Genomic DNA, 23,059 nt, shown 5'->3' on the forward strand with positions numbered 1-23,059 from the left:
TATTACAGATGTCATCATCACCTAGCCTTCAGCGGCTCAAGGTGTCATTTTTTCTGCCTTCCTTATACCCACTGTGTTAATTTCTGGACCCCAGGTTTTCGAGCCATTGACAAATTCAGCGTGTCTATAACGCCTCCTTAGTGATTACTGAAGGAACTTGTTATGTTAGCCAAGAGAATACCTGGGGTGGTACTAGGATAATATCCACCTTCAAACAGCTGAATATTCAAGAGTCGACAAATGTCTATGGTTCCTAAGGGCAAAGCCAGGCAGAGTGGGTCCTGCAGAAAAGAACGCCAATTAATCAGGGCTGCGCAGTAATCCTAATGTCAAACCCACGCCCCAGAACCTCGATTTCTCTCCAGACACCAACTCCAAGATCCTCCACAGGGATGTGGGATTTGAGTTTAGGCGCTTGCGTCTCACTGCAGCCAGAAGCCCCAGAGCCCGCCCCCAGGGACCCGCCCCGGCTCTCAGGGACGCTAGACGCCGGACGCCGTCTCCTGGCAACGCAGACGCTCAACCTGAGCGCGCCCGCAGGCTCTTTGCTCAGAGCTCAGCCCTGCATAGATCGGCTTCTGCCATGGCCTCCAAACAAACCAAAAAGAAAGAGGTGCATCGTATCAACTCGGCGCACGGATCGGATAAATCGAAAGAGTAAGGGACCTCTGCCTGCCCTTCCATCCCTTGGCCTAATCCCTTGGCATCACCACTAGTTCTGGGGCTGCCTCCCTGTAGCAAACTCTGCCAGGGCAGAAGTTTAGTGGCCTCCTCGCAGCTTGTCTTCTCTAGTAAACCAGATCCAGGTGGTGCTTGCTCTCATACTTCTCTCTTACCTGTCTTGACTCACTTCCTTTCCCAGAGCCCCTGATTTTCTTGCTTTGGGTGCTCGGCTCCCATGGGTGAATCTCCCACCCCTCCTCTCCTTCATAGCCCTCTCAGACAGTTAGAAAGGCCATAGCTTTCCTAAGAAAGAGGCATATCTCAAAGACTTCTGGTTAAAGCCACATCTGCATGGCCCCAGAAATGATACAGACAGAGAAGGACAGACAGACATGGACACATTTCACCTTAATGGTGATTTGCTAGTATGCGTCTGCCCGGTCCAACGACTCCGACCTTTAATCAGATATAATCAGACATAAAGTGGCTTCAAAACCTTCAAACAGCATAAATGTATAGTTCATGTTACTCTAACGTTTACTCTGAGAAAGTAGAAGTAGACCCTCGATCAGGGAATCTTTATGGTGCCTTTGTCCTGGGCTGGTGTTAGGTGGTGTGTCTTAGGATGTACTTCCCCACGATTATTATTTTCTTTGGTCGGTTTCCCTAGAGATATCCAGTTATCAGCAGCACAGGAGGGGCTATTGTTTAAACTTAACGCCATTTCTAACGTTCATTCCCACTGTGAGAATCCCAGCTGCCAGCCCTGCTTCAGTGGGATCATTCGTGTTCTTCACGCTCTGCCTGATGGGAAGGGCGATGCAATCAATCATTTCAAATTGAAGTTTTACATCTTTGATGCCTGTTTCTCCATTTCCTTCCACATTGCACTGATCCCTAGGATTCACTGATCCCTAGGATTTAAACTCTTTCTCTTTGTGAATTCTTCTCCCAGACTCATTCCCATGTCTGTGAATCTCTAGTCCCTTAGTTCTAACCTCTCTCATAAGCAGGTTTCCAATTACCTGGCAGATAATCCACTCCTTTTACTAGCTTAAATTTTAGATATAATATATATAAGTAATATTACATATACAATTTTATGTAGATATTACATATCTAATAGGATTGCTCTACTTCTGTGTACCAAAGTCAGGTCTTTTCAGCATTGTCTAAGGGTTTCCATTCCTCTAGATCCAAGGCCAAGGAGCCCCGTCAGAATCAGGCCTCTAATTACTTCTCTAACGTTATGTTCCACTAGCTTCCTCTCCACTCCCTGAGTCATCTCAGGATTGTTCCCACCGCAGGCCTTTACACTTGCTGTTTCCCATATTGGAAAGCTTTTCTGCTCAAATATCTATATGATTTTCTCTCTCCCTTCCTTCAGGAGTGTACCTAAATATCATTTTCTCCCGTTAGCTTCTTTGGCCACTTGATTTAAAATTACAACCTCTACTTCTCTGCCAAAACAAAACAAAACAAAACAAAGCTCCCTGCCTTCCTTCACTGCTTTGTTTATTTTCATTGACTTTTTTTTGCTCATTTAACATGCTATATATTTCACTTTTTAAAAACTACATTTTTTTTACATTTGTCTTCCCAATAGGAAAGGCAGGGATTTTTCCTTTTCTATTTTATATACTGTTGAATTCTTAGTACTTATATACTGTTGAATTCCAAGGTCATACATAGTAGCTCTCAAAAGTGTTTAGTGAATGAATGAGTGACTCTCTTAACTAGGAGACATTAAAGGATTGCAAAAGAATTTTGAATACACCCCCCACCATACACACACACAAATAACTAAGTCACTGATGTTATAAGTAATACACATTGAAGGCTCACAACTCTTTAGGAGCTTCGGGAAAATCTTGGACTTTAATGAGTTTATATCCTGAAAGAGATGTGACTGTTAACTCCCATAAAGAAACTTATCAAACCAGACACCATAAAACATATTACTTGCCCTGATCCTGTGATGGTTGTATTACACAATAGAAACTAGATCCCCACTGGTAAGATGCAAACTCTCTTCTTACTAAGAATTCTTATTTCTTTTTGAGATAGTAATAAATGTCTAATATGTTTTTTCTAGAAAATATGTGAATTATGTCAATAAAAATGTATGCATATATTTATGAAAATAGAAGAGGAAGGGCAAAGAGTTATTTTTTAAAAGCTAAGATTTGTTAGAAACTATCTATTGAGCATCAAACACCAAATCATTAGATTTTTCTGTAGCATTAAATGATAGGATGTTAAGTTCATTATAAATCAAGTCTATCTTCTAAGTTTAACTGAAGAACTAATCACAGAACCAAAGCTCACCCCTAGATGTAGGACAGACAAAGTGTCACTTAGTATGAGGCACAGAGATCAAAGTCTAGCAAGGCCCTTTATTTAAAATACACTGGGAAATTTAGAGTAAGGTTTTATGTCATTTTACCACACCTTGTGTTTACACATCCAATAAATGTGACCAACTCTAACATGGTACTGGATACAGAAATAAAAGAAAGTCTTCAGAACCTTGAAAATGGCTATGCAATAGAATCTTATTCTCCTAGAGATGCCATCTCTGGCATCTCTCTTTTGCCCTAAAATTATGTATCAGGCTGGGAATAAATGTTATGTTTGGCTTTTGCCTCATATGGCAACTAGCACACAAAAAAAGTCACCATGTGTTTATTAAATGAGCTAATAGTTATGTTATCCGCCTTGGTTTTCATTCCTTCTGAATTTGATTGAAGCCCAATTTTCCTTCTCTTTCCTTTTTGATCTGCCATTGGCAAAGTTCAAAAACTGAGATGTTACAACTGATTACAGTAGAATCATCTATGTTCACATTAATAAGTAAATATAACTTTGAATCACCAAGAAAAACTATTCCAGGTAACTAAGCTGTAAGGTTTTTACATTAAACAATTTCTATTTTATCTATTTCCTAGTTCTCTGTATCAGCCAGTATGAAATCACTATTCTAGGGTGATTCACTCTGGCATCAGTTTTTTGACATTGGACAAGTCATTTTCTATTCTGACATTTAGTTTTCTCTTCTTTAAAGGGGGAGCCCTTTAATTAAAGTTACTCTTACCCCAACATGTCCTGTTCTCCCTTCCCTGCTTTATATTTTCCTCCAGTTCTAAGTTTCCATGATTTTATCAGATATATTTTTTAACTTCACTGGACCCATAATTAGTGAGGGGATTTTGTTACAGTAAAATGTTTAAAACCACGGTTTAATTAATTGTCCTGTTAATCATCTTTTAACATAACAATTTTTAACATAATATAACTTTAACATAACATCGCAACTGTCACAGATTTTAACTCTCGTTATCAGTATCTTAGTTTGAGCTACTGTAACAGAATACCATAGACTGGGTAGCTTAAATAACAAACATTTGTTTCCCACAGTTCTGGAGGCTAGAAGTCAACAAGCAGGGTGCCAGCATGGTCAGGTTCGGGGAAGGCTCTCTACTTCAGGGATCCCCACGCACTGGGGCTGTGGATCAGTACCAGTCTGGTCCATGGCCTGTAAGGACCTGGGCTGCGCAGCAGGAGGTGACAGGCAGGGGAGTCAACATTTCCACATTTCCACCTGAGCTCTCCCTCCTGTCAGATTAGCAGTGGCATTAAATTCTCATAGGAGTGCAAATCCTATCGTAAACTGTGCATACAAGGGATCTAGGTTGTATGATCTTTACAAGAATCTAATGCATCCCCCTCTCCATCCGTGGAAAAAATTGTCTTCCATGAAACTGATCCCTGTGTGCCAAAAAGGTTGAGGACGGCTGCTCTACTTAACTCACAGATATCCATGTTTTTGTATCCTCACATGCTAGAGAGAGAAGGCTGGTTAGTTCTGTTACTTTTCTTATAGGACAATAATCGCATCATGAGGTCCCACCCTCATAACCTAATTACCTTCCAAAGACCCCACGTCCTAAAACTATTCCATTGAGAATTAACATTTTAAGATGTGTATATTGGGAGGGGAGTCACTGATATGCAGTCTGTAATATAAACTAATAACAATTAGCAATTATAAACACATTTAAATTAATTGATCAATCTAATTGATTTGAAAACTAATAGGTGCTACAGAGATTCATTCACCAATTAGATGCCACTGGATTGATTTGTAGTGATATCAAGACAAAAATTTGATCTTCTTGGAAGTACTAAATATAATTTGTGTATATCAAAGACAACACAACAGAAACAAAAGAAGTCATGCAATTTAAGTATTGACAGTATTAATGTATAAACTTTATACACTAAAATTAAGGTTCCCATTGGAACCTTAATGGGAAGTTTGAGATAGGGACACAATTTGATGTTTATAGCCATAAAATTTTTTTCACTTCCAAAAGGACATTCAAACCAAGATTGAAAAACAGGTCATCTGTTAAACTAACAAGAACCATATAGCCTTGTAGATTTGTACTTATAAAATAATATTAAGCCTCTTTCAAAAACAGAATGAAATATATTTCATAATTTTCAAGTTAATCTAACTTATGACTAAAACGAACATCTAAATTTTATAGAATTTTCAAAAATGATCAACATGTCTCTCTATAGGAAATTTGAAAAGGATACTATTACAAAAGCTGAATTCAAGATTTAATACAATGAAAACCAACATAAAATAGAGGAATAAATATCTTGCTGTGTATTAGATTAAGTGAATTCTTTCTTGGTTGTCTGAGGCCCAAGAGAGAGATAATCTAATGAAACTATGCAACAGAGGTTAGTACCTAATAAGTTCCTCTACCTGCAGCGTTCAGAAAAGAAACCTCCCCTAAGTCAGCAGGACACATTAGGGAGGTGCTCTCTGTAACCTGAGGTCCAGTTCGCATAGCTCACACCAGAAGGCAGAGGAGGTGAAACTGTCAACAACCCAGCGGTCACCTGAGTCTTGTGATTTCCCCAGGTGACCTGTGTGGAACTCAACAACTATAGTCAATTAACAAATTTAAAAGGTCGGTTAGAGTGAGCATCCCTCAAAGTTCTACAATATGGCCAAGGACTTTGTACATTGTTCTTTTTTTAGTAGCCATTCCAAATATCATGAGATGCATTGTTACAGGAAGTCCCTTGTCCTCCTAAAAGCCACCTCACTTCTCTCTAATGAGAATGGCCCAGTCCTCTCCCAAGTCCACAAAGGGGAGGTGATAGCATTGCTTTTGTGTAAATAATATACTGCAACATTTTTAAAATCTTCACCTTAATACTTTTGTATTTTGTTTTATTTTGAATGATCAGCCTTTTTGGCCCCCCTTTTTTGTCCCCCAATTTGAGATGTATGAAGGCTTTTGCTCTCCCTGGGAGCGGGTGGAGGCAGCCGGGGCTTACCTGTACATTGACTTTAGACCAGTTGAATAAAAGTGCACCTTAAAAATGGAAAAAAAAAAAAAATCAACTTCAGTGACAGAAACTTTCCCAGAGGATAGCTTATTCTTTATGCCTATTTCCCAATTGTTTATTGAGCATTGCCCATGCCTAAGGCACTGGTAGGCCCTAGGTAATAAGGAATTCTGAAACATGATGCTTTCTGTCAAGGGATTTATACTCTGGGGCCAGGGAAGGGAGGATTCATATAGAAGTAACCAGGAGATACAGAGTAATGGCACATTTGACAGGAGAAACTTGTTGGAAGTCATAGAAGGAATCATGCATTGGTGTGGGGGTAAAGTAGAGAAATCATGAGACTCCTAAAATGAGTTAGAGAAGAGGAAGAACACTTCCAACTGGGGCTGGTTTTTCATTGCCTCTGTCTAATAGCCACTCTTGCATTTCAAAAGGCACAGGTTAGTGGGGTGGTTAGTGCAGGCAACAGGAAAGTGGGGCACAGGTCATCCAAGTTGAATCATAAAGCATCTAAGATGAGTATCCAGCAGAATGACAGGGATAGATTAAATAATTCAAACTATATATAGTGGGGAAATACACATGGTTTCAAACATCAAAATGGTGATTTATGATGTACAATTTGACAATTGCATAGAATTTATGCTGGATTAGAAATCACTATAAGAAATAGTGATGGTCTGAGATAATGGGGGAATGCGTGATTCTTGATCCTCCTGACGATAGTGAGGAACATATTAAATGGGATATGAGTGTGCACCGTGCACAGCAGATCTGTTAGATGATTGTGGTTAAAGACTATACAAGCCAAGTTTCTGGTCTCCAGTTGCAGTTTTAATATATGATGGTGATGTCCAGGCCAGGATGCCATTCTGTCTGAAAAAGAAAATAAAAAATATTTAAATAAAATTCAGTGACAGATTTCTGAATGCCTTGCCTTACTTATTTTGCATTCTCTCTAGGGCCTGAATATATATTTTATATTATATATTTCATAAATGCATGTGTAACTTAATTGAGTTGAACAGCAAACTCAGTGCAGGAGCTAAACCATAAACCCCCTGACTCAGAACCAGACAGAAACTGGGAGAGCCCAAAGGGTAAAGGCCCTGTCATAGTCATCTGCAGCACCCGGGACAACACTTGGCACAGATTTGGACATTTTACAAATGTCAGTTGTATGTTTTTAAGTATAAAAAACACAGCAAAATTCCATGTTTAATGAGGATACCCCTTTATTTTTAATAGGGCCTTTAGTTCTCCCTTTGAAATAGTCTCAATCTGAGCATTTGTTTAGTAATTTGGCACAATTTAAGAATTATCTCTGGTAATGAAATCTTTTCTTAATCATCCAATTGGTAGTTTTGAGGGAGAAACAATTCTGTTTACTCTGTAGAATTATTATAGAGGTAGAATTAGACTGAAAAGACATAAATTAACAAACTAATGGAATTAGTACTTTGTTGTTACCTAAAAACATAATCAATTTTATTCTTTGAAACTAGTAACACTGCTGCTAATACTTTTAGATTAGTGGTCCCCAACGTTTTTGGCATCAGGGAGCAGGATCGGTTTTGTGGAAGACGATTTTCCACCAATGAGGGTGGGCAGGGGGAATGCAGTATTTCTCATAAAGAGTGCACAACCTAATAGCTTCTCATATGAGTGCACAGCCTAGATCCCTCACATGCGCAGTTCACAATAGGGTTCGTGCTCCTATGAGAATGTAATGTGTTCACTGATCTGACAGGAGGCAGAGCTCAGGCGGTAGTGCATGCTCACCCACTGCTCACTTCCTGCTGTATAGCCCAGTTCCTAACAGTCCATGGACCTGTACTGGTACTGCAGTGACCTAGGGGTTGGGGAACCCTGTTCTAGATGAGCAAAATAATAGTAACTTAATCAAAAGTGGCTATGTAAAGATTTTAATTGACTTTAATATTACTTTGACACTTCTAGGTCACAAATTAGGTATATCTCCTAATGCTATCCCTCCCCGCTCCCCTCTCCCCACAACAGGACCCAGTGTGTGATGTTCCCCTTCCTATGTCCAAGTGATCTCATTGTTCAATTCCCACCTATGAGTGAGAACATGCGGTATTTGGTTTTCTGTTCTTGCGATAGTTTGCTGAGAATGACGGTTTCCAGCCGTATCCATGTCCCTACAAAGGACACGAACTCATCCTTTTTTATGGCTGCATAGTATTCCATGGTGTGTACGTGCCACATTTTCTTAATCCAGTCTGTCACTGATGGACATTTGGGTTGATTCCAAGTCTTTGCTATTGTGAATAGTGCCACAATAAACATACGTGTGCATGTGTCTTTATAGCAGCATAATTTATAATCCTTTGGGTATATCCCCAGTAATGGGATGGCTGGATTGAATGGTATTTCTAGTTCTAGATCCTTGAGGAATCGCCACACTGTTTTCCACAATGGTTGAACTAGTTTACAGTCCCACCAACAGTGTAAAAGTGTTCCTATTTCTCCACATCCTCTCCAGCACCTGTTGTTTCCTGATTTTTTAATGATTGCCATTCTAACTGGTGTGAGATGGTATCTCGTTATGGTTTTGATTTGCATTTCTCTGATGGCGAGTGATGATGAGCATTTTTTCATGTGTCTGTTGGCTGCATAAATGTCTCCTTTTGAGAAATGTCTGTTCATATCCTTTGCCCACTTTTTGATGGGGTTGTTTTTTTTTTTTTTCTTGTAAATTTGATTGAGTTCTTTATAGGTTCTGGATATTAGCCCTTTTTCAGATGAGTAGATTGCAAAAATTGTCTCCCATTCTGTAGGTTGCCTGTTCACTTTGATGGTATTTTCTTTTGCTGTGCAGAAGCTCTTTAGTTTAATTAGATCCCATTTGTCAATTTTGGCTTCTGTTGCCATTGCTTTTGGTGTTTTAGACATGAAGTCCTTGCCCATGCCTATGTCCTGAATGGTATTACCTAGGTTTTCTTCTAGGGTTTTTGTGGCTTTAGGTCTAACATTTAAATCTCTAATCCATCTTGAATTAATTTTCATATAAGGAGTAAGGAAAGGATCTAGTTTCAGCTTCTAGGTCACACTTATGGCTGGCCAATTTTCCCAGCACCATTTATTAAATAGGGAATCCTTTCCCCATTTCTTGTTTTTGTCCACAAATTATTTAAATCAAGGAATTTGTATAATATGAAAGATTGGATAGAAACATTACTAATCTTTCTTATTTTCAACCTTGATAATGAATATATGTATATGTTGTCATGCCATGGTACACAAGTGGCCAACAAGGTGCTTTGAAATTTTATTTTAACATTCCTTCCCAGGGTAGCTACAAGCTAATTAAGTACAGGTTTTAAGGCTATAGCTATGTTAATTTGTATGGCTGAATTAGCATATAGTACGTTTTTAAAGTAAATAAGCATGTATTTGTTTTTTCTTTTCTTATTTTTTGGGGTCTCTTTTTTAGTTGTTGGTGGTGTCAAAATGAAGGCCATAATCCAAATATTTTGTAATTATTTTTTTCCAGCTTTCTGACCTGATGATATTAATTAATTAATATATTAAACATCAGAATTTAATATATTACTTCAGTTGGATTCTCAGAAGATTAATATGCCCATTATACCTCTGTTTCCTCACCTCACCGTCTCCAGTTCAGCATACTTTCGGACCGACCTGCCCACACTTGCTTGCTTTCCAGAGATTCTCAGAGGCCAGGGTCAACCCAAAGCTATTGCTCAGCGTCTCATCAAAGTTTCTGCAGCATTTATTTCTGAGTGGTACTATTTAGAAATTACTATTTGTGTGTGTGTGTGTGTGTGTGTGTGTGTGTGTGTGTGTGTGTGTGTGTGTAGAGCCATATTCAGGGTAGCTATCTACTAAATCCAAGGGGATGATATGTATCCAGGTGAATTATTAAATTAATAAAAAAGCTACAGGTTATTAAAACTTTATGGATAGGCTGGGCGCAGTGGCTCACACCTGTAATCCCAGCACTTTGGGGGGCTGAGCCAGACGGATCACGAGGTTAAGAGATCGAGACCATCCTGCCCAACATGGTGAAACCCCGTCTCTACTTCTCTACTAAAAATACAAAAATTAGCTGGGCTTGGTGGCACACGCCTGTAGTCCCAGCTACTTGGGAGGGCGAGTCAGGAGAATCGCTTGAATCAGGGAGGCAAAGTCTGCAGTAAGTGGAAATTGTGCCATTACACTCCAGCCTGGTGACAGAGCAAGACTCTGTCTCAAAACAAAACAAAACAGAACAAACAAAAAACCTTATGGATATAAAGGCAAAGGGACAGAAAGTAGGAAGAACTGAGAACTATTTTCCTTACTTCTGTCCCAGGTATGAACCAGAAATACCTGGGAAAAAACCGAGTTTAATCAGGTTAGGTTAAGGTCAAGGGTGAAGGCTGTCCTGTGCAAATTGGCAATGGGGCCCTTTCAGCATACTGAAAAATGCAAATTAATTAATTAGAAATTTGAATCAAAGCCTCATCTTTGTTCTACCTTGAGTCAGGGTCTAAGATCAATTTGAAACTACTTTTTACCACAAAGAGGTTATGACCAAAATGGTTGGCAGTTCCTTTTTTTTTTTTTTTTTTTTTTTTGCTTATTTACTTTTCCCTTCCAAATTTAGTTTCAATGATACATGTGCAGGTTTCTTATATGGGTAAATTGCATGTTGCTGGAGTTTGGTTTACAAATTATTTCACCAACCAGGTCCTCAGTACAGCATCAGATAGGTAGTTTTTCCATCCTCCTCATCCTCCAACCTCCACCCTCAAGTAGGCCCTGCTATCTATTGTTCCCTTATTTGTGTTCTATGTGCTCAGGGTTTAGCTACTATTTATAAGTGAGAACATGTAGTATTTGGTTTTCTGTTCCTGTATTAATTCGCTTAGGATAATGGCATCCAGTTCCATCCAGGTTGTGGCAAAGGACATAGTTTCATTTTTTATGACTGCATAGTATTCCATGGTGTATATGTACTACATTTCCTTTATCCATCCCACCGTTGATGGGCACCTTGGTTGATTCTATGCCTTTGCTGTTGTGAATAGTGCTACAATGAATATACACATGCATGTGTCTTTATGGTAGAATGACTTATATTCCTTTGGGTATATACCCACGAAAGGGATTTCTGGGTCAAATGATGGTCCTGTTTTAAATTCTTTGAGAAATCTCCAAATTGCTTTCTTGGAAATGGCTGAACAAATTTGCATACCCTCCACCAATATACAAGTATCCTCTTTTCCCTAAACTTCACCTGTATCTGTTATTTTTTGACTTTTTGTAATATCCATTCTTAATGGTGTGAGATGATTGATTGGTATTTCTCTGATGATTAGTGATGTTGAGCATTTTTTCATATGCTTGTTGGCTGTCTGTTTATGTCCTTTATCCATTTTAAGTAGGGTTGTATGTTTTTTGCTTGTTGATTTAAGTTCCTTATAGATTCTAGATATTAAACTGTTGTCAGATGCATAGTTTGCAAATATTTTCTTCCATTCTGTAGGCTGTTCGTTTACTTTGTTGATAGTTTCTTTTACTTTGGAGAAGCTCTTTAGTTTAATTAAGTCCCGCTAGTCAATTTTTGTTTTTGTTGCAATTGCTTTTGGAGCCTTCATCATAAAATACTTCCAGGGCATATGTCCAGAATGGTATCTCCTAGCTTTTCTTCTAGGGTGTTTTTTAAACAGTTTTACATTTTCCATTTAAATCTTTAATCCATCTTCAGTTGCTTTATGTACATGGTGAAAGAAAGGGGTCCAGTTTCAATCTTCTATATATGGCTGGTCAGTTATCCCAGTACCATTTATTGAATAGAAAGTCCTTTCCACATTGCTTGTTATTGTTGACTTTGTCGAAGATCAGATGGTTGTAGGTAGGTAACTTTATTTCCATGTTCTGTAACCTGTTCCATTGGTCTGTGTGTCTGTTTTTGTATCAGTATCATGCTGCTTCAGTCACTGTAGCCTTGTAGCATAGTTTGAAGTTGGCAAACATGATGCCTCCAGCTTTGTTCTTTTTGCATAGGATCGTCTTGGCTATTTGGGTTCTTTTTTGGTTCCATATGCATTTTATGATAGTTTTTTTTCCAATTCTGTGTAAAATGACATGGGTATATTGATAGGAATAGCACTAAATCTCTAAATTGCTTTGGGCAGCACAATCATTTTAACAATATTGATTTTTCCTATCCATGAGCATGGGATGTTTTTCCATTTATTTGTGTCATGTCTGATTTCTTTAAGCAATATTTTGTAATCCTTCATGTAAAGTTCTTTCACCTCCTTGGTTAGCTGTATACCTAGGTATTCTATTCTTTTGTGGCTATTGTGAATGGGATTGCATTTTTAATTGGATCTCAGCTTGGATGTTTTTGGTGTATATAAATGCTACTGATTTTGGTACATTGGTTTTGTATCCTGAAACTTTGATGAAGTTATCAGGTCTAAGAGCCATTGGGCTGAAACTTTAGAGTTTACTATGTATAGAATCATACAGTCTACAAAGGGAGATACTTTGACTTTCTCTATTCCTATTTGTATGCCTTTTATGTATTTTTCTTTCCTTATTGCTCTGGCTAGGACTTCCAGAGCTATTTGGAATAGGAGTGGTGAGAGTAGGCATCCTTTTCATGTTCTGGTTCTCAAGGGGAATCTTTCCATCTTTTGCCCATTCAGTATAATGCTGGCTGTAGTTTTTCATAAATGGCTCTTATTATTTTGGTGTATGTTCCTTAAATGCCTAGTTTGTTCAGTTTTTAATGTGAAGGGGGTAACAGATTTTTATCAAAAGCCTTTATTTAGTATATTGAGATGATCATGTGGTTTTTGTTTTCAGTTCTGCTTATGTGATGAATAATGTTTATTGATTTGCTTTTGTTGAACCAACCTTGCATCCCATGAATAATGCCTACTTGATTGTGGTGAATTAGCTTTTTGATGTGCTGCTGGATTTGGTTTGTTAGTATTTTGTTGAGGATTTTAGCATCTGTGTCCATCAAGAACATTGTCCTGAAGGTTTTGTTTTGGGATTTTTTACATTGTGTCTCTACCAGGATTTGGTATCAGAATGATGCTGGCTTCATAGAATGAGGTAGGGAGGGGTCCCACCTCCTTGATGTGTTGGAGTCATTTCAGAGGGATTGGTACCAGCTCTTCTTTGTATGTCTGGTAGAATTCTGCAGTGAATCCATCTGGTTCAGAGTTTTTTCTGGTTAGTAGAGTTTTTTTTTTTATTACTGATTCAATTTTGGAACATGTCATTAGTCTTTTCAGGATTTCAGTTTCTTCCTGGTTCAAACTTGGTAGGTTGTATGTTTCCAGGAATTTATCCATTTCTTCTAGGATTTTTAGTTTTTTTGCATAGAGCTGTTTGTAATAGTCTCTGAGGGTTTTTTGTTTTTTTTTTGTATTTCTGTGGAGGCAGTGGTCATGTGTTTTTTTATTAGTATTAATGTAGCTAACAGTCTGTCAGTCTTATTTATTTTTTCTAACAAAATAACTTTTGGTTTTGTTGATCATTTGTATTTTTTGTGTGTTTCCATTTCTTTCAGTATGTCTCTAACTTTGGTTATTTCTTCCCCCTTCTAGCTTTGTGGTTGTTTGCTATTGTTTTTCTAGTTCCTCTTGTTGTGATGTTAGATTGTTAATGTGAGAAGCATGTAACTTTATGATGTGGGCATTTAGCAACATAAAATTCCCTTTTAACATTGCTTTAGCAGTGTCCCAGAGAGTCTTGTATGTTGTATCTTTGTTTTCATTAGTTTCAAAGAATTTCTTGGTTTCTGCCTTAATTTCATTGCTTACCCAAAAGTCATTTCAGGAACATGTTGTTTAATTTCCACTTAATTATATGAGTTTTAGAGATCTTGGTTTTGATTACTTCTTATAACACTGTGGTGCAAGAGTGGTTGGTATGATTTCAAACTTTTTTCAATTTGTTGAGAATTTCTTTGTTGTCTAAGATATGGTTGATTTTACAGTATGTGCCATGTGAAAATGTGAAGAATGCATATTCTGTTTTTATTGGGTGGAGTGTTCTGTAGATGTCTGTCAGGTCCATTTGGTCATGTGTCGAGTTTAGATCCTTAATATCTTTTTTAATTTTCTGCCTTGATGATCTGTCTAATACTGTCAGTGGGGTGTTAAGGTCTCCCAGTATTATTGCGTGGTTATCTAAGTCTCTTCATAGTTTTCTAGGAACTTGTTCGATGAATCTGGGTGCCCCAGTTTTGGATGCATATATTTAGGATAGTTAAGTCTTCTTTTTGATCTGAGCCCTTTATCATTATTTAATCGTCTTCTTTGTCCCTTTCGATTGTTGTTGGCTTAAAGTCCGTTTTGTCTGAAATAAGAATACCAACTTTTGCTCCTTTTTGTTTTCTATTTACTTGATAGATCTTTCTCTATCCCTTTACTTTGAGCATATGGTTGTCATTGCATGTGAGATGGGTCTCCTGAAGATAGCATGAAACTATCTTAAGTTCTGCTTCTTTATCCAACTTACCACTCTGTGCCTTTTAAGTGGGATGTTTAGCCCATATATATTCAGGGTTAACAAAGTGTGGATTTGATTCTGTCATCATGTTGTTAGTTGGTTGTTATGTAGACTTGTCTGTGTAGTTGATTTATAGTATCAATGGTAGACTTTATTCTGTAGTTTATTTATAGTGTTAATTCCATAGTTGACTTATAGTGTCAATGTGGGTGATTTATAGCGTCAATATACTTTAGGGTCTTTTTGTGGTGGCCAGCAACAATCTTTCATTTCCATATTTAGCACTCCCTTAAGGACCTCTTTTAAAGGAGGTCTGGTGGTAATGAATTCCCTTAGCATATGCTTGTTTGAAAAGGATTTTATTTCTACTTCAGTTATGAAGCTTAGTTTGGCTGGATATGAAATTCTTGGTTGGAATTTCTTTTCTTTAAGGATCTTGAATATAGGCCTCCAATTTCTTCTGGTTGTAGGGTTTCTGCTGAAAGATCTTCTGTTAGACTGATGAGATTCCCTTTTAGCAGTGAATCCATCTGGGCCAGAGCTTTTTCTGGTTGGTAGATTTTTTTATTATTTAGGCGTAGGTGACCTGCCCCTTCTCTCTAGCTGCCTTTAATATTTCTTTCATTTGCATGAATCTTGGAGAATTTGATTACTATATGTCTTGGGGATGGTGACCTTGTGTAGCATCTCTCAGGGGCTTTCTAAATTTCCTGAATTTGAGTGTCAACCTCTCTATTGAGATTGAAGAAATTTTCATGGACAATGTCCTTAAATTCTGAGATCATTTCTTTATATTGGTCTATTCTGCTGTTAATACTACTAATTGTGTTATGAAATTCCTGTAGTGAGTTTTTCAGCTCTGTCAGATGAGTTTGGCTTTTCCTTAAAATGGCTATTTCATTTTTCAGCTCTCAAATCATTTTACTGGATTCCTTAAATTTGTTGGATTGGTTTTCAACTTTCTCCTGAATCTCCGTAATCTATGTTACCATCTAGAATCTGAATTTTATGTCTGTCATTTCAGTCATTTAAGTCTGGTTAAGAACCATTGCTGGGGAGCTAGTATGGTCATTTGAAGGTAAGAAGACACTTTGGCTTTTATAATTGCTGCAGTTCCTGTGCTGGTTCTTTCTCATCTGTGTGGGCTAGTATTCCTTTAATCATTGAAGTTGTTGTCATTTGGATGGAGCATTTTTCTTTTATATTCTTTGATGCCCTTGAGGGTTTGACCATGGTATAAGTTGAGTTTAGTCAACTGGCTTCATTTCTGGTTAATTTCAGGGGGACATGGCCAAGATCAGCACTCCTGGGCTGCATGCTCTAACCCTGGGTGGCTGGGAACAGGCCTGTGATTTTGTTCTCTGGCTCCTTGAAGTTAAGCACCTGCTGCATTGGAGGGGCCAAGATATTCCCAGTCAGCTGGTAACAACACTCCAATGGGGAGTGGTTCACAGTAAAAGCATTTCATTGTGGTGGTGTCACAGTGAGGTCTGCTATAAATGTGTGCTGGTGGTAAGTTGTCAAGGTCCACATGCATGTGCCCACGCTGCTGGCTGCAGGGTGGCAGGATCCATTCACACATGCATGCTGGCTTGGACAGACCAATGGCGGGGTGATGGGGTCTGCATGTGTGCTCATGCAGTGCTGGCAGTAGGGTGGCAGGGTAGAAAGGTCCACATACACCTACATATGCCAGCACATTGGTACGGTAGTCAGGGGAAGCTGCAGGTGAGTGCATGCTGGCAACATTGTGTTGCGGGGGTTGTGGGCAGGTACATGCTGGTGGGGGCCCATCTGTAGGAGCTCTCCGATGGTTAGACAGGGTTTTTTGGTGAAAGTGGTCACTAGAAAGCACCCCAGTTGAGCATCTGAGGCTGTGCTGCAAGCAGATGAAGCCAGGCAGGGACTCTTGGAAAGACTGGTAGACAGGGAAATGCTCAGATTAGACTGTTCCCATTCAATGGGTAGCATAACCCTGTTCTGTTCAGGTTCAGCTGTCAACAAAGACCAAAACCGCCTAGAGGAGCATGACAAGCCTTGAGGGTGGGCTCCACTGTAGCCATTCCTGTGCCAAATTTTCTGGGCTCCTGACAGGCTGAAGTCCTGTCCTTGCCGCCTCTCCAGGAAGCTCTCCATGCCAGCTCAAATGTCTGTGGGCATCGTGGGGTCCCCTGCAGCTGGGATTCTGAAAGTTCATGGCAAGAGTGGACCACTCCATGCCTATTTATCTCACTCCTTCCCCCAGTAGCTGCTCAGGGCCAGAAATGAGTCCTGGTGTTGGCAACCCTATGTAGGGTCCCCAGCTTCCACCTCCTTCAGTGCAGGGTCTGTGTCCTCCCCGCATCTCCTCTCACTGCCCTCCTTCTGAAGATCTGTTCATAATATGGCTGTCTTCTTGATGACCTAGTCTCTTGGGCAAACCTCTTCCTAATGCATCTAGTCAGCCACCTTGGGAATTGTTTTTAAAAGGGATTAGTTTGAGCCTGCACATGTACTAGCCTTTGGGTTCTACAGATCTATTTTTTTTATGGATTTTGGTTAAAGTCTTTATGGAAACCATTTCATGTATTTGCATACGTCTTACAAATGTTAACTTTGCTGCTGAAAGGTGGCATATCCTGGGAAATGGCAAAAGCTTAAGATCTTAGTGGCCAGCATTACTTTGCTTGGAAACAGAGTAGCAGAAGCAGCCTGTGTCCCAGACTGCTCTCCTGGGTTGTTGTCTCTCACAAGGATTCAGGTGCCTTCAGGGGAACATAAGGCACTGCAGCCCTATCTGGCCTCTTTTATCTTTTCCTGGAGTTTTTGTCTCTCTCCCATCTGCCTCCTGCCTTGTTTTCTGTCTCTTACCTATGAAATTAAGTCATTCTCTGATGGTCTTAGTTTCTCTTCTCTCCCCTTTGATTAAAACAATTATTCTTTACTTAAGATTACTAAATTAACATCTCTGAACCTTATCATGCAATTAAGCTCATGTTCAAGTGGACGAATGTATCTGGATGTGCTCCTCTACTCCAAATTAAATCAGTCTTAATGGGAGTCATCCTTTTCTCTCCCAACCGTATACACACTTCTCATGTTGCTATTTTTAGGGAATGTTACTTCTATCTTCCCTGTAATCTTAACTCTAGAGATCAGTCATCTTTGACCTCTCCCTCTCTTTTACCCATCACATCCACGGGGTTTCTTTGTTCTTTCAGTTGTTCACCTTGGCTCCACATTCATTTTCTTCCCTGCCATCCTCTAGTTGAGGCCCTTTTAAACTCTAGGTGGAACCACTTGAGAAAACATTCTCGTTCCCTTTTCTTTAGTCAAGGTTTTTCGTATCCGAATTACTTTATATGTAGTGCTGTCAGTAATCTTTGTAATCTGCCATTTTGCTGGTAGAATGGTCCTGTTGTTTTTGAAAAAGGAAGAATGAAAGAAGGGAGATAGGGAGAGAGGGAGAGAGAAAAAAAGAGAGAGAGAGAGAGAGAGAAAATGCTCTCAGCAATCAGCTCTGCAACTAGCTTCAGCTCCCACCTATTCTCTATATCAACTAAATGCTACCATACTATTTACCTTTATTCTACTTTTCTACTTCTACCCCCTGCCCATTTCCTTTTCTATGTTTATAGTAACTTTTGTGCTACACCTAATTCCATCCCTATCTATGAAACCATAAAGCCCACATTTGCTTTCCAAGTTGAAAACAATGTTTCTGTCTCTTCTGTACTAATAAAGTACTTTGTTTTAAATTTTGTTATAAGCCTCTTCATGTGTGCCTTTGCATTTTAATTATTGCATTATTTATTCTCATTTATTTTATTTGAGAATAGAAACTGAATCTTTGCATTTACCCAAGCACAATGTATTGAAAAATAAATAAATGTTGAACTTTTAAAGTTAAAAGGCCATTTAAATAATTTTTGTAAAACCAAGTGAAACTCAGAATGCCCTGACCCAAAAGAGTTCAATTATCTAATTCTATTCATATTCTGATTCCGTGAGGGTATTAGCTGACACTACTTAAGTCAGCATGCTGGTTGCACATTGTATGAGTAAATCGCCTCCCACTATAAATAAAATCATGTCCTTACACTGAACAGCATGCCTTAAGAAACAATGGCAAAATTTCAGACTCTAATGTTATTGAAATGTTAACATCTCTACAGTGAATTACTTCTATGAAATAACCTAATTAACGCAAATATATGAATGCATCAGTATGTTTATATGTGCATATAAGCAAGATTCAGCTGTGTTTCTATTGCTTCAAAGTCTGTAGTGGCTTTATACTTTTGTACTATATACTAATTTTATTATGTATAAAGACAGTTTTCACCTTTCCCAACTCCAGATTATGTAGGATATTTGATATGCCAAGAATAGATATATATATAAAACAATATGTGGATAAAACAAATTTTATTGCATATGACTAGGTAATCAACAATATAATAGAACGTCGATTTAAATTTAACTATTTATTAAAAGTTTAGTAACAGATATTCTTGCTATCATGAAGTGATGTCTGTAATTTCCTGAAGTTGACTTTTAAAATCCCCAGACTTGATTTCTTTCCCTCCCTCCCTCCCTTCCTTCCTTCCAACTGTTTTATACATTGATATACAATGCATTGCACATGTTTAAGGGATGCACTTTGATGAGTTCCGATGTGCATCTATACGCGTGAAACCTTCACCACTATCAAAACATAAACAGATCTATCATTTTAAAAAGTTTACTTCTGCCCTTAGTAATCTTTTCATCCTGTCCTTTACTGATATCGGTCCCCAGAAACCACTCTTCTGTTTTCTGTCACTTTATTAGTTTGTATTTTCTAGAATTTTATATAAATGGAATCAAACCTATGTACACATTTTGTATGGCTTCTTGTAATCATAATTATTTATTTTGTTTTTATTAATACATAACTGTACATATTTATAGGGTCATGTGATATTTTGGTAAACGCATACAATGTGTAACGATCAAGTCAGGGTAATTAGGATATCAGAGTTAGGCCATTGTTGCATTGCTGTAAAAGAATAATGGCTGGGTAATTTATAAGGAAATGAGGTTGAATTGGCTCACAGTTCTGCAGAATGTACAGGAAGCATGGTGCCAGCATTTGCTCAACTTCCGATGGGGTCCTCAGGAAGCTTATAATCATGGCAGAATGAGACAGAGAGACAGCATGTCACATGCCAAGAGCAGGAGCAAGAGAGTAAATGGGGAGGTCTCAGACTCTTTTAAACAACCAGAACTCAGGTGACCTGAGTAAAAACTCACTCTTCACCAAGGGGATTGTGCTAATCCATTCATAAGGGATCCACTCCCACAGTCAAATCACTTCCCACCAGGCCCCATCTTTATGACTGGGAATCACATCTCAACATGAGATTTGGAGTGGACAGACATCCAAACCATATCACCAACACCTCAAACATTTATTGTATCTTTGTGTTGAGAACACTCCAAATCTTCTCTTTCTGCTATTTTGATATATACAATAAATTATTGTTAAATATAGTCACTCTACTGTGCTATTGAACACTAGAACTTACTCCTATCTAACTGTGTTTTTGTACCCATTAACCAATATCTCTTTGCTCCCCCTAATTCTTACCCTTCTCAGCCTTTGGTAACCATAATTCTACTCTCTACCTCCATGAGATCAACTTTTTTAGCTTCCACCTATAAGTGAGAATATGGAATATTTATCTTTCTGTGCCTGACTTGTTTCACTTTATATAATGTCCTCCAGTTTCATCCCTGTTGCTGCAGATTACAGGATTTCATTTTTATGGCTAAATAGGACATTTTCTTTATCCATTCATCTGTTGATGGACATGTAGGTTGATTCCATATCTTGGCTACTATGAATAGTGTTGTAATAAATATGGAAGTGCATATATCCTTTTGATATACTGACTTCATTTCCTTTGGATATATATCCATTAGTGGGATTCCTATATCATATGGTAGCTCTATTTTTGTTTTTTTGAGGAAACTCTTCACTGTTTTTCATAGTAGCTGTACTAGTTTACATTCCCACCAGCAGTGTGCTAGCCTTCCTCTTTCTCAGCGTTCTTGCCAGCATTTGTTATTTTTTTGTCTTTTTGATAATAGTCGTTTTAACTGAGGGTGTGATGGTGTCTTACTGTGGTTTTGATTTGTATATCTCTGATGATTAATGATGTTGAATATTTTTTATATATGTGTTGGCCATTTGTATGTCTTCTTTTGAAAAATGTCTATTGAGATCGTTTACCCATTTTAAAATTGTATTATTTGGGGGTTTTTTTGGCTATTGAGTTGTTTAAGTTTTCTATATATTTAGTTATTAATGGATAGTAAGGTAGATGGTTTGTGAATATTTTTGCCCATTCTGTAGGTTGTCTCTTTGCTCTGTTAATTTTTTCCTGTACTGTACAGGAGCTTTTTATCTTGATATGATCTCATGTGTCTATTTTTGCTTGTGTTGCCTGTGCTTTAGAAATCTTATTAAAATATATATATTTGCTCAAACCAATGACCTTAAGCATTTTCCCAATCTTTTTTTCTAGTAGTTTTATAGCTTCAATTCTTACATTTAAATGTTTAACCCATTTTGACTTGATTTTTGTATATGGTGAGAGGCAGGGGTCTATTCATTGTACATGGTGAGAGGCAGGGGTCTAGGTTCATTTTTTATGCATGTGAATATCCAATTTTCCCAGTACCATTTATTAAAAAGACTGTTCTTTCCCTCAATGTATGTTTTTTGTGCCTTTGTCAAAAATGGTGCCTTTGTCAAAAATGTGTGGATTTATTTCTGGGTCCTCTATTCTGCTTCATTGGTTTATGTGTCTGGTTTTGTTGTTGTTGTTGTTTTGCCAGAACCGTGCTTCTTTGGTTGTTACAGTTTTGTAATCTATTTTGAGGTAAAGTAGTGTGATGCCTCAAGCTTTGTCCTTTTTGTTCAGGATTGCTTTGGTTATTCTGTGTCATTTGAGGTTCCATACAAATTTTAGAATAGTTTTTTTTTATTTATTTCTCTGAAGAATGACATGGATATTTTGGAAGGGATTGCATTGAGTCTGTAGATCACTGTGCCTAGTATAGATATTTTAACAATAATAATTATTTCAATTTATAAGAATGAGAGTTTTTTCATCTTTTTTTGTGCTTTTCAATGTTTTAATATTTTTTTCAGTTTTCAGTATTTTAGTTTTCTTTGTAGAGATCATTCACTTCTTTGGTTGCATTTATTTGTAGGTATTTTGTTGTCTTTTAGCTATTGTAAATGAGATTGCTTTCTTGATTTCTTTTTCAATTGTTCACAGTTAGTGTATGAAAGTGCTACCTATTTTTGTATGTTGATTTGTGTGCTGCAACTTTCCTGAATTCACTTTTCAGTTCTGTAATTTGGTGGAGTCATTAGGTTTTTCTAAATATAAGATCATGTCACCTGTGAGCAAGTATAATTGGCTTCTTTGCAATTTGGATGCCCTTTCTTTCTTTCTCTTGCCTAATTTGTTTGGCTAGGACTTCGCATTCAATGGTGAATGAAAATGGTAAAAGCGGGCATCACTGTCTTGTTCCAGATCTTAGAGGAAAGGCTTTCAATTTTGTTTTTCCTATTCAGTGTGATGCTAGCTGTGGGTTTGTTATATGTGGCCTTCATTGTTTTCAGGCATATTCCTGCTATGCCCAGTTTATTTAAAATTTTTATCATGAAGGGTTATTAAATTTTATCAAATGCTTTTTCAATTATCTATTGAAATAATTATACGATTTTTCTTCTTGATTCCGTTGATGTTATGCATCTCTTTTATTGATTTGCATATGCTGAACCATCCAAGCATCCCTGGGATGAATCCCACTTGATCACAATATATGATTTTTTTAATGTGCTGTTGAATTCGGTTTGCCAGGACAGTTTTTCTTTGAACAACATGAGGCTTAGAGGCACCAACTCCTGCACAATGGAAATTTTTGTATAACTTTTGAATCCCAAAACCTTAAATACTAGTAGCTTACTGCTGAGTGAAAGCCTTACCAATAACATAAAAGCTTGATTAACACATATTTTGTGTGTCATATGTGTATGTTATATATACTGCATTCTTACAATAAAGTAACCTAGAGATAAGAAAATGTTATTTAGAAAATCATAAAGAAGAGAAAATATATTTACTGTTTATTAAATGAAATTGAATTATCATAAAGGCTTTCATCAGAACACCAATTTGTTGGTTTACAGTTGTGCATAATAGTCTCTAATTATCCTTTGTATTTTTGTAGTTATATTATTTCCTTTGTTGTCTCAGATTTTGTTTATTGGGCCTTATTGTTTTTTTCTTAGTCAAGCTAAAAGTTTCTCTATTTGTTTTATCTTTTCAAAAAACAACCTTTTTATTTTGTGGCCTTTTGGATATTTTTATTCATCAGAAATAGCACTGATATTTATTATTTCTTTTCTTCCACTAATGTGGTGTTTGGTTTGTTCTTGCCTTTCTAGTTCCTTGAGGTGCATTTTTAAGATATG

The 23,059-nt window shown here is 37.7% G+C and overlaps 1 protein-coding gene and 1 long non-coding RNA gene across 2 annotated transcripts in view; one reads left to right on the plus strand and one right to left on the minus strand.

Annotated features, from left to right (window-relative positions):
• The first annotated feature begins 513 nt into the window (after positions 1–513).
• ADGB (androglobin) overlaps positions 514–23,059 on the plus strand; it is a 232,929-nt gene continuing 210,383 nt past the window's right edge. The window contains exon 1 of the mRNA XM_005552076.5: positions 514–657. Coding sequence (XP_005552133.3) covers positions 584–657 — 74 coding nt within the window. The 5' untranslated portion in view covers positions 514–583. The remainder of the gene's footprint in view (positions 658–23,059) is intronic.
• LOC123573016 (uncharacterized) overlaps positions 6,130–23,059 on the minus strand; it is a 105,936-nt gene continuing 89,006 nt past the window's right edge. The window contains exon 3 of the long non-coding RNA XR_010586274.2: positions 6,130–6,915. This is a non-coding gene — a long non-coding RNA (uncharacterized lncRNA). The remainder of the gene's footprint in view (positions 6,916–23,059) is intronic.

Source organism: Macaca fascicularis, chromosome 4 (assembly GCF_037993035.2).
Source record: "Macaca fascicularis isolate 582-1 chromosome 4, T2T-MFA8v1.1".
Lineage (NCBI taxonomy): Eukaryota > Metazoa > Chordata > Mammalia > Primates > Cercopithecidae > Macaca > Macaca fascicularis.